Source organism: Pezoporus wallicus, unplaced genomic scaffold (genome assembly GCF_028554395.1).
Source record: "Pezoporus wallicus isolate ANWC-B61680 ecotype Strahan unplaced genomic scaffold, APGP_CSIRO_Pwel_v1 scaffold_2584, whole genome shotgun sequence".
Taxonomy (NCBI): Eukaryota; Metazoa; Chordata; class Aves; order Psittaciformes; family Psittacidae; genus Pezoporus; species Pezoporus wallicus.
The window spans coordinates 5991823-6004867 of NW_026642851.1; the positions used below are offsets into that span (position 1 = coordinate 5991823).

At 38.4% G+C, this 13045-nt stretch overlaps 1 protein-coding gene across 3 annotated transcripts in view; it reads right to left on the reverse strand.

The window, feature by feature from the left end:
* RSU1 (Ras suppressor protein 1) overlaps positions 1–13045 on the reverse strand; it is a 108125-nt gene that overhangs the window by 76664 nt on the left and 18416 nt on the right. For all 3 annotated transcript variants that reach the window (XM_057432744.1, XM_057432742.1, XM_057432743.1), the window contains 2 exons: positions 3744–3864; positions 38–156 (listed from right to left, as the gene is read on the reverse strand). In XM_057432744.1, the coding sequence (XP_057288727.1) occupies positions 38–156; positions 3744–3864 (240 nt within the window). The remainder of the gene's footprint in view (positions 1–37; positions 157–3743; positions 3865–13045) is intronic.

Genomic DNA, 13045 nt, shown 5'->3' on the forward strand with positions numbered 1-13045 from the left:
CATGAAGATTTGTAGAGTTTTTAGAAAAGTTTCTCACTCAGATAGAAGAAGTTTCCTGGTAGAGAGTTTTCATTTAAATTGTTGTAAGTCAAGTCAAGAACCTCCAGAGCTGGTAAAGAGCCAAATCCCCTGGGCAAGGTGTTTAATCTGTTCATGCTGTAGGTAAAGAGGGAAAAGAAAACGGAACACGACATCAGTATTAACTTTACCTAGCAGGAATAATACAAGCAACAAGAGCTTTATTTCTGAAAAATATAATCTACACCAAACTTCACTTTTATTTTGAAAAGGCTTGATGCTAGAGGACACTGAGCAAGACTTTCACAATGCAGATTATTTTTTTAATCACCTTTTCCCATAAATATGCCCAAAACTGAACCACTCACAAGGGATCCTGTCCGTTAGGTCAGTCAACAGTCACACCTCAAACACAAAACACAAGGGAGAGAGGTGTCACAACACTATGATCAGCTTAAACAGCTTGCCACAGAGCAAGTTGGTCCTTGGTAGATGACTTATCTTCGGGCTGAACTACAAATAACCTTTTTGCACATAGTCTTGACCATCCGCCATTCTACCACACAGTTTTTCACCACAGTACCAAATACAGAGGAATACCTCAACCGCACAGTATTCATGTTCACTACTAATTGCTACTCAAACCCCTTCCTAAGAATGGCAAATCTGTATCACTAGATAATTACTGATGCATATGGAGCATGAAATGTCAGTCCTCTGACTGATGAGGCTTAGTCTAAATAGAGCTCTTTCAGCCAGTCTTAGTGAGTTTACAACAGCAGCTGGAAGAACACAAGGAAAGCCAGCAGACGGAAAAGGTTTCTCTGATAACCTGAAGCAGACAAGCTACAGAAAACATTAACTTCCCTCTGATTTCAAAGGACTCAAACAAGGTGATCCAGATAATCACTGGAGCTACTGCCATGACAAAGAAAGGCAAGGAGCTGGAGACTATATTCATAGAATATAATCTCTTTACTGTTTGTGTATGAGCTAGAGCACTGGCTGCTTACACAAACAGAAAAGAACTAGCAGCTTATTATTCATACCATCCCTGTTGCATGTACACCAAACATATAGCTTTCATGTATGGATCTTGCTTCAGTTGTCACCTGGGTTTGAAAGTGGAACAGAAGACTAGCATCTTCAGGAAGAGCATGTACTGGGAGGTATTCTGAAGAACTGGATTTTTATTCTTGTGTGATGACTGGAAACAGTCATGGCCATTCATGTATCTCTAAACATACTCTGAATTTGACTCTCCTTCTGATGTAGAAGTGATAAACTGCAATAGCCAAAACTGGAGTCAAGAGAAGATATAATGTGAACGTATGAAGCATGATACAACACTAAACACTGAAAACAAAGTATTGACAAGGTTAGGTACCCAAAAATAATAAAGAACTCCGATTTCTAAAGACTTCCCTCCCTCCATGTAATGTCTGTCAAACACTTCATAGAATAGAATCATAGAATAGTTAGGGCTGGAAAGGATCTTAAGATCATCCAGTTCCAACACCCCTGTCATGGACAGGGACACCTCACACTAAACCATACCACCCAAGACTGTGTCCAACCTGGCCTTGAACACGACCAGGGATGGAGCATTTGCAATCAGTTTGCTTCTACTAAAGGAGCTCTCCCCCTTGTCAACAGCTCCACCACCCTCCAAGTAGACCTGGCCAACACTTGCTATACTATGTGATAGTATGAAATACACCTGTAGGACAAAAAAATAAGCCCATCTTTTATAAAAGTTCTTCAGACACTGAATTAAACACAAGAGCAGCTGCAGCTCCAGACTAAGTATGACAACTACATGTGAGCAGTTTGTATCAAAATAACATTTATTTTGCAGCTCTCACATACTAACCTCACCTTTCCTCTCCCACTTTTGCATAAGCCAGCCCTACTAAAACAAGATCCTGTAGAGATCAACCCTCTGTAGCTAAACTCTAGATGAAAACTTCTTCCTCCTTATCCTGTATAAGACGTCCCACCAGGGATATTCACCTAGTATTACTGCTGTAGTAGTAGCTATTAAAATACAGAAAGGCATTCTCCATTACTACTACTGCAGACTTGTCACTGTTTATTGTCCTGTTTTTATATCAAACAGGACTAAAGAAAGCAGCTCCTCTTTCACTAGCAAGAAGAGTAAGTGGTCCTGACAGCCTTCCATTCTGTAAGCAAGAAAGAGGGAGAAAGAGTATTCTCTCTGTTGACAACAGGTGGCATGGTATCTATTCTTTGGCATGGAAAAAGAATCAGCTGAAAGGCCTTGCCCAATGCTATGTAGCTCTGCAGAAGTTCAAACACTGAGCTTGTACCACAGCAACCAGGCCACATCTGCCTTCCAAATTTTTAACTTTTCTTTTAATCTTTCAGTGCAGCAGTACACCTTCCCACTTTCTACCCCACCATTTGACCTTTCTGCACCAAACTCCTCCCCAGAATAATCTAAGCATTTATTCAAGCTTTTCCTCTGCCCCAGAGGGCTGTTTTGATGCCCTGTGTGTCCAACGCACTGCAGATAACAAGAGGTTTTCTGGGCTGCCCCTGGCAAACTACTGGGGCAGAAACAGTTTCTTCTTCACTGACTTCATCGACCTCTGAATCGGAACCTATTTTGCAGAGCTAAAGCTGGGCTGTTAATCCTGTACCTTGAAGATTATGGGCAAGGAGAGTATTAAAAAAGAAGAGCATTTGCGCTACAAGATCCTGGGCTACATGAAGGTAGCAGCTGTGGTTCCAGACATAAGTGTCTGCTGATCTTAACCAAGTGGACTTTTATGTTGTCTTTTTTTCCATTAATGAAGACCAGTATTTGAACTACACTAATGCTTGTCACTGCTTTAATCCAGGGAAAGAGCCCAACTTCTTTCCTCCATATACTGCAACATATCTACATGCAATTCCAAAAAAGTGGATTCAACCCCTAAGATACATAGTATCCCTATCATAAAATAGTATTTGCTCCGAAAAGCAATTCCAGGTTCAAGCAGATACTGAGACATGCTAGAGATCTAAAGTAACCAAATAAAGACCAAAGACAACAGATCATCATGAAAACACTTATTGGCATTCAACAGTTCAAGATGCAATTCAATTATCAGCACTTTACAGAAGTATCTAAAGCAGGATAGAGAGAGCTTAGCCAAAATCCTGTGATATTTAAAGTAGTAAAAAATCCTCAGTTTAAGGTGTTCAGAAGCTTGGATTTATAAAATACAAACATTTTTTCTATGATAAGGCTGTACAGCTAGAGCTTACTTCTACCAGTGCTTTCTCAAGTAGTTGCACTATAATATGCCCAGTTAATAAAGAAGGTTCTGTGCTTCACATTTATTTTCTTAATTCAAGAAAACCTTCTGCAATTATAAAGTATCACCAGCTCCACTGAAGCAGCCACAACAGAATTAAAAGAGAGTTGCTAGTGAAGTAAAATTCAATAATTGTTAAGTTTTACTTCAGTAGTAGATGAATGTGAGCTGTTGTAGCCCTAAACTCTGGTACACTGGTAACCATTTCAGTGCTTGATCACATAAGCATCCAATTATCCAGGACACTAGATAAACACTCTGAAGCCGTAATTGCCAAGTTATCCTCACAAACACTTCCAACAAGAACTTTCAATAGCAAAAAGTAAGAAGTTCCAAGTTCAGTGGTGACAACATTTAACAGTACCTCTCTACCGCAGCAAATTTTTGCATTACGATACTCACCCAAGATTAAGGTGTTTAAGCTTCTGAAGGCTGCTAATCTGTGTAGGCAGCTCCTCAATCTGGTTGTTGAAAAAGTTGAGCACTTCTATGTTTCTCAGGTCCGCAATGTTTGCTGGCACAGCTGTGGGAAAGATTTCACAATGAGACAAGCTACCTCAACAGACTTTAGACACCACTAGCGCCTATCCTTTTCTCTGTATGTACAGTGGCTGACATTAGAAACTGCATCTAACAGCTACTGCAATAAAAGCAAAGTTTGTATCAAAAAAGCCTCCTATCTGGAATCCATTCTCATTGCTGAGAGCAGTCACTTTGTGCTCTTCAGAAAATTACTGCCAGTACTGTAAGATATTTTGACTAACACAGACCATTTCAGTGAGAGGCAAGGACAACTCATAAATACTGTCATAGACTAATAAAGAGAAGCAGGCTATCCTCCAAGTTCATATAGTACACACAGGTCTCAAAAGAGCAGAGCCTAAGAGTTTTGGATCATTTCATTAAGCTGAAAAAAAAACAAATTATGTAATTACACCAAGACAACAGTTTTATTAAAGGTCTTAAACAGCAAACGTGAAATAAAAGATTTTAGCAACACCTCATTCTACTTACTGCTTAAGCCATCCAGTATCTGAGTTCTTGTCCATTTACATAATACAGCAAAATTAAGTTTAGCACTAAAAGATGAATTATTTTCCAAGCCCATTTTCAGTTACCGCCCATGAGTAAATAACTGATCAATGCACATACGTGGCTACTTTTGATTTCCAACAAATCAAAATCTGGTTATTATTTAGAAACATGAAAAGTAAGGCAGAAGGCAATATGAATATGCCTGTGCAAATAAGGTTAAAAAACTATGCAGACCTGCATCTTCTCCCCCTTAAAACTTTGTGAGATTTAAGAAGACAGATGAGGTTTACATAAAAGGAGGCTGGCAAATCACTTGCACTGAAGCTTGCACCTGTGTTCAATGTTCACTCTGGCTCAGTTTCAACTTTGACTGCACTGGGAACCCATAGAGTGCACATCTAAATAATGAGAAGATTTTATGAGGCCATGATTTTCTTTTATTTCTTGGCATGAGACAATCTCAGTCTTAAAATGGAGTCAATGTTTACAAAGCAGAACATTATAGTATGTCACATTTACTAGATTATAAGTCTAATTACACTGTGCACAGTAACGGAATCCCTAACAAACACTCCAATTACACTACATAAATATTACTATTAAGGGTCATATTCATTGCAGGAGATTTTTTTAGCAGCTTTTTTTTTTATAAAGTCATTAAGGCAAATCTGAACATTTAAAAGCCCTCCCTTTGTGGCATTTTCCAACTGGTCCATGTGTATCTGTCACTCAACGATAGCAAGAATCATGTGCCTTCAGAAAATAACAGGTAATGCACTACTAGTATTGTTGTTTTAAATTATTCCCTAACAGAAGTTAACTGAGGATTTTAATTGACATAATTCAGCTGTTTCCAGCTTCAATATTTCACTAGAACAGTAACTGCCCTTATTAAAATGTTTTCAGAAATCAGACTTTATAATTTGATGAGATGCAATGGACTGGCAAACCATGTCTCTGTTCTCAGTCAGATACTATGTTTATGCAAGACTGGGAATCAGAAGTACTAACAAATAGAGGGTTTAGTTTAGTCAAAGCCTAAACAGTACAGACGGACACCAAATACAATTCTCCTGAAGTTACACTGTTGATACAACTAATAAAAATCTGGTATGAAGGCTTTGGCTTTTTTGACAGTGTAAAAGATAAAGCCCTCCTAGAAAAAAAAACCCAAACAGTGTAACTTAACAGCACAAGTTATGCTAAAAGTAATGTAGAGCTCTGTTGTGGGAACTCTGAACAAGAGCCTGAAATCCAGGAGGCCAGACTTACCAAACCTACAGTCAGTTTGGCTGTCTGTGTGTCAATTCCATATTTTCAGTTGAGCACCATTGCAAGTTGTTAAATTAAGAAGCTGTTATCCAAGGTGTTGAAATTACTCAAAGCCAACTAAAAAAAGTACATCTTACAGCAAGAACAACACTATCACTATAAAGACAAGAAGCCTCTGCAGTTTTTTCATCTTGCTGTGAGGCTGGACTACAGAAACTGTCAGACCACAGAGACAGTTTGTTAGTGCTACCCTCATGCAAGGAAAGCCAACAATACCTTCTGTGTATTTTGGCTGAATCAGCGTTAGTTAATGGGCACCTTAAATTTAGTCAGTCCTATTCACAGTGGATTTAGTTACCTAACTAACTCTTGTATCACAGCGTAACAGCAGAGCTGTTCTGCATCTGTGAACAGACCACAAGATAGGGACAAGTCCCCTGCAAGCAGCCTGACAGAGACAAAGCAAAAAGCTGGATCCAGTTACTGAGCTACCTTGAATTAATGACACCGATTTAGCGGATGTGCCCTTTCAAATACCTGTCCAACAAGCTTGTTTCCTACTTTAAGAATAAATGAATTCTTAACCTTTTATCTCACTTTGACTTAAGCTAGGAGGCTGTGGAGAAAAGAAGAATCATTTCAAGGAAGAAGATGAACACTCAAGAAGATTACATTTGCACTAAAGATCACAGCATCAAAGAGAATCCTGGTTTCAGTGGGTTACTACACAGTTGAAAAATCTGAAGTTCTATCTGTTCATCCCACTTGCAGACACAGGCAAAAACTAAACTTCCACTGGCTAATTCAGTAGAGGTTTTTAATTTTGTTTTCTTTTGTCAGGGCAGTTGTAAGTGTCCTCAGTGAACAACAGGGGCTGTGTCCTTGAACACTGTCCACTAAGTTTCTGATATAGCTGTCACACTTAAGATGCTTAATTCGTACATAACAATTATCATTATGTTCTTCAAGCCATACTAAAAGCTGCATGGGTTTTAGATGAAATGAGAAAAAAGGCTAAAAATTTAGCAAGGAATTTGGATGAAATACTTTGAGTCTCACCCTGCTAAATCAAAATAAAAAGCCCCCATCCATAATTGTGGGTTTTGGTTTGGATGGAAGGGCTGGAGATACGTTGTGAGAAGGGAAAAGCAGAAGAGCAGGTTTTAAGGTGTGGACAGGGTGAGGACTTTCTCCTGTAACAGCTTATCTTCTGGTTCAACAATTCAGATTCATCTGTAATACAAAGAATTCTCTCTTGGATTCAAAAGAAAAACAGAAGACTGAAATTAACTTCTGTAGTGGTCTTGTAGCTGAGCTGCACAGGCTCAGTACCTTCAGGTCTAAAGATGGGTAGTGGTCAAACAAGATTAACCAGGCATATAACGTTCTCTGTTCTGAACTTTACACAGCTAAGCGCATCCTGACTACTATTCCACTGTTATGTTGCAAAATTCTTTCCAGCTATACAGCAGACTGCCAAATACCAAGAAATCTAAGTTCTGGCACTACTGAATTCCACTCGAGTCACCTTCTTATGATGAGCTGAGAGAGTGAACTGTCAGCATCCCAGTTCTATTCACCCACATATTTACAGTACGATCCACAGTGTCTTAACAACTCTTCTAAGACCATCTGCTGCCCAGTGTCATTAACAACGAAACTCCCCCTCAGCAAATGCTAGTAAAATTTGGCAGCCCAATGGCTTTGCATTCTCCTGTGAAGCTTCAGTCACATCATGAAGCCCCATTCATGTTCAGCCTCACTTCACAAGACCAGGAAAGGCTTCCTTTCCCTTGTTCAATACTGGAAACTGCATACAGTGATTGACTATGAAATCGAGGTGAAGTCTATAGCTGTCAAGAGCTTGGTTGAGAAGGAAAGAGAAGATCTACAGGCTGCACACCAAGGAATAAAAGGACTTTGTGCATGCTGCTGAAAATGAGTATTGGCAACTTGCTATACTTCAAAGCATTAAAAAAAAAAAAAAAAGCCATGAAGTTAGTGGCAACTCTTTAGGTACTAAAACATTCTCATCAGAGCAGCCTTTTACTTAAGGTACATTTTATTCCTACAAAAGCAACAGCTGTTCAAAAGTTCTGATATGATTTCCAAAACATACAGAAGAAGGATTAAATGCTACTATTAAGTGCCTATATAACACCAGTATCCTGGACTGGACCTTAGCCTGGACCTTCAAGAACCAGAAGCCAATACTAGATCAGAGGTCTTTACTAGAGGTCTGATGTTGCCCTCTGTTGGAGAACAGATACTGGGTTAGACTGACCTTTTATCCAAGGCAGCCATCATGCAAAGCAACATGCTAAGAACATTTAAATCAGTTAAAACAGCTTTGAATTGAGTGTCCCAGATGTAACCCTTTTTCATAAAGCAGGAAGGCAAACGGTTCTCATTCCACTGACATCTAGATCCAGCTTCTTTTGTACACTCAACCTCTGACAAAGGAGGAAGAACACAGAAAACAGAAGAGAAAAAGAAGTGCATAGTTTTTCCCCTCTGCTTCCACTCTGACACTCTTTAGTCATTTGCCTAGGTTTCAAAAGGATTCCTCTTGTTGTGGCAGGGCCCTTCATACAGCTAAAAATGCACAGGGTTCAGAAAGTCTCTATTTCTGCAAATGATCTTCAGGATTATTTCTTCTAAAGCTCCTGTGAAGCACTAGAAAACCAACAGAAATTCTCACAACTTTAAAAGTAAACACACTTAGGTGTTTGCAAGATTAAGTCTCCATTTGCTTTTCAGATAAAAGATAAAATCTAGTCTGTTTTTGTATTTAGTAGGGACTAATATTAAATCAAACATTTCTGAAGACACTTAAGAGGCCCATACCAAAATTTCCTTTGCAAATTAAAACTAAAATATATAGAACATTTTAGACAAGGAAGTTCAGATGAAAAATCTGACAAAAGTCAATAAACTTGGACAAGTGAAATAATCCACTAAAAATATCTCCATGAGAGGAATACCTGCTATGTAAACAGTGTTAAACTTTTCAGTTCGTTTATACCTTAACACTGAACATTAAAAATAAACATTGTCTCACTGCTGTTTCAAAATGCTGTCTGTAATACCTGCCTGTTCATAAAATTGTGCATGAGTAAGCTTACCATCTCCTCAGTATGATTCAAAGACTACAGAAAACCTCCCATTGAATTCAATGGTTTTGAATCAAGACATCTAGTGAAATAAGAATTTTAATTATCTAAAATATGATTCATTTCTTTGGCATTCACATCTTTAGAAATTTTAAGCTGTAGAATCTTTGTTTTTTCATGCTTCTTCAGTCAGTGAAGTTATTTTGCGGTACCAGTAATGTGATATTCAGTAGTACTCCAAACCCTAACAGATTCTAATCGTTTATCCAGAAGAACTATTAAAATAGCACAACTTGCCAGAGAACAGATTTGTAAGATTACAGCAGTTTTTAATTAAACTGTTCCACTTAAAAGCTGGTCAAGAGTCATACAGAGTAAAAAGGACTCCATAATGACTTTCGAGAGCGGTACCAGTCCATTGCAGATCCCAGGTGAGGTTTTCTCGCCAAGAGCAAAAACCTACTCCTTAAACCTAAAGTAAAACCTGTGGGCTATATGATATAATAAACCCAGTTTTGCAGACTTGCTAATCCAGTTAGCGTCAACAGGAACTTTTCATGAGTAAGGATCCCTTAGAGTAAAGGTCACAAAGACATGAAATGTTACTCACATTTCATGGGGGAGGAAGAATTTAGAATACTAAATATATAATGCATTCTGAGCAGCCAATATAACTGTACTTATAGAGCTGGAGTAATGTGTAGATTAATTTGACAAGGGTTCTGTTATACCAAGAGAGAAGCAATCAGCTTCATCAAAATGAAAGAGGAATTAGCAGAGGGAGAACACAACAGTTTTCATTTTAAATATTTATGGCATGCTGATATCATACTTGGCAGTGAACTGGAGAAAATCCTGGTCCCAAATGAAGCATACAGTACTTAATTTGCACATTATGTAGTTCAAGTTTACCCTTTTGCCCTCCCTCCACCTTCTTCCGAAGATGGAAAACACTCCATCTTCTTCCATCACCCTCCTCATACTGAAAACATTAAAACCAAACTTGCGCCTTAATCTTCAGCTCTTTCCAGAAACCAGCAGAGTTCTTTTCTTTTTTTTTTTGCAATTATCCACAGAAGAACTGCAGTTATGAAAATGTTCTTATGAACATGTTTAAATTACATTATAGCTCACTGATGTGCTACTGTGCTACAAGGCAATTTGTCATCAGTTTTAATTTAGAAGCCACAGTATAAGAAGTGCTAGTGAGCACAAGAAAGGCTACGAAGAGACTGGGAATCAAGTGACATCTAGTGAAGACAAAGGACAAATCTCTTCTCTGAGAAGAAAGCTTAAAATGCACTTCAGAGTTTGGAAAGAAACACCAGAAACCAGGGACTGAGATTAAGGTGGGTTTACTAAATTGAAAATAAATCACCTAACAGCAAAGAACTGAAACCACACCAAAACAGCTCACAAAAATCTGACGTTTGTTAGCCTTTTTACAGCAGAAAGGAACCATGCTGTTCAAGTGAAGATGGGTATAACAATGTGGCTGTAAATATGCCTCTTCATTTCTACAAATAATTTTGAAGAAAACAGAGTATTAGACAAGATTTTGGAATTAGTCTGACATGTAAGTACCTTAGCAGAGCACAGCAGCTTCAGTAATTGTTTTTAGAAGCGCACAGTTCAGCCAACATGTTTTGCTACTTTACTTTTACATTAGGAAGAAAAAAAAAACAACAAACCCATGTGGTATGCCATGCAAAAGGCTGAAGAACACAGACTATGTTCCCTTGTTACGGGTCAGATCATGTGTATCTGCTGATCTTTCAGCAGCAGGGAATGGTTAAGAAAAGTAACTTCTGCAGGACTGAAAAACTTCAGCTGATAGCATTATATTGGGCTTCCACCAACTGCAATTGCAAATGGTCTCACTAAATCTCAGTGAGTCTCCTGCAGGTGTTTAAGTTGTTTAAGCATCTTTTCAGAGTTTCACACTACTGCACAATAGCCAGTTTTAGTTAAATCAAACCAGCTGAGTTAAATCAGCTGAAGTTCAGCATGTTCACCTTCTCCTCCCTCAATATTCTCTTTACTTCAGCCTATTTAACATGTTTTCTTCAGTCTACAAGAGGAACTACCAAAGAAGCCCTGAACACCAGGTCTTGAACAGGTACTACAGGTTACCTCTCACAAGTCAAGGTCACTTCAGACTCTTAAGAATATCAATCTACTCATGCGCTTAGCAGTGCTTGTTTACAAAATCCTGCTTTCAGTGTATCTAACAAATAGTCCATAACTTCAGTTCATTTTCTTGAACAGTATTAGTAGTTTACACTTTTTATACCACTGAAGCGTTTTTAAGAACTCCCTTAGGACTAGTTTTTCACTGTGACTTGGATCAACTGACTCTCCCCCCAATTCAGCATCACAGACTGCCATGCCGACACTGTTTATCAGAGACACCAGCCTGTCCTCTAAACACACACACAGGAAGAGGCTGCAGTAAAAAAAAAAAAAACACTCATTCTCACCCACAGGGTTCTTGTTCCAGCCCTCAAAGCTGCAAATGAATTAAATGCCCTCCTAGTTTGGGCTTCCTATACCAAGTATAGCACAGTACAGAGTCCTCCCTGTGCTTCTACATTAGCTGATTCCAGGCTTCATTCATTTCATTTCCAGCTACAGCAATATATTCCTTCTAGACAAGAGAAACCACATTACCACAAGTTTCCCATCCTTAGATAAAGATCATGAAACTTTTCACCCTAAGAGTTATTTCATACTACAGTGTTTTTGACACAGGGCACCAATGGAAAGAGTTAAGTGGCCAGATGGCGAGTGGTTGGAAGGGAAATGCTGTGTCCTCATCCACTTCAAACCAACACACCTGATGATTATAGAAGAACAAAAGAATGCATAGAAAATAGAGTACAAAATTAAGCATACAGAACTAAGTCCATTTTCTCATAAATCTAGACCAAATCTACCTTCTCACCTCCATCCTTCAATACTGGCAACAAAAAAATAAATAAATCTACTCTGCTTGTTAGACAGTAAATTCATTAACATGATACAAAATTAAAGCTTTTTAATGACACAGGTTCACTTGTGCAACATTCACTAGCTTTGAAAATGTCACTTCAAAATAGTCTATAGCTGGAAAGAGGTTTTCCAACAATTTTACATTATAACCTATACATATAGATGGGGAAATACCATTTGTATCAGTCTTCCACAAAAATATTACAGCTATTTTAAGTCACTGGGAGATAAATGAAGACACAAGAAATTTTCACTAAAACATGTGAGAAAACATTGAGACTTACAAAAAAGGTTTAATAAGATCTTACGGTCATTTCCAACCACAACTATTCTATGATCCTATGATTCTAAAACAGCTTCTGAAGAACTGTATTAGAGTGATTTGTGCCTAGTGCTGCATTTAGTACATATATTTACTTATGATACAAAACTGACTTTGCTGCCATACAGCAAACTTCAACAATTTAATTTATGCATAAATTAGGGTAGTTCCAGCATGCACTCCTTATGCCACTACAGCACAAACCTCAATAAATTATTCTGCTTCATTCTCCTAAAGCTTCTTAAAGCCAAAATTCATATTGCTTAATGTTAAAATGCTCTATTATCTGTATTTTCTAAGAATCAAAGGTCTGGGGTTTTTGTTGTGGGGTTTTTCTGTTGTTTTTTTTTTTAAGGAGAGAAGAAAAAGGCTAACACGGTATTTAAACATCTGTGCAGAGCTTGGATGTCACAGATTTACTAAGGTGTATGTATAAGGATCTCTCCCCCCTCCTTCTCACACTGCCCTGTGCACTGCATTCATAAAGATATTTCCCTTTAGAGATCCCTGCAGCAGAAATAGGAATTAAAACCAAATCAGAACATGTAACAAAATTGAAAGGCTTACAGTTAATTCAAAGCCCCACTCCCAAGGTCAGTTGAGAGGCCATTGTCAGGCACGACATAACCCTAGCCTCACCACGTTGGTAGTTTACTTGTACCATTTTGGGGTCTGTCATGTCAGTACAACAGCATGGAATGACCTACCAGAAGGAAGCAGAGGCAGAAGCAAAGCAGAGGAGACTAAAAGAAGCAATAAAGAGTAAAAAGTACACAGGCATCTAGTTCCCTCCAGAAGTCAGCAAGTTTGCTATATAAATAACCAGGCAAAATGCAAAGTGTCAGACAATACCAGTGGGAGCTACCATAACACATTTCAGCGGTCTGAAGAAGACAAAGCAGATAGACTGGGAAGCAATTCAGGACACATGCAGTGTGGCTACCTGTCTTTGGACTACCTCCAACACATCT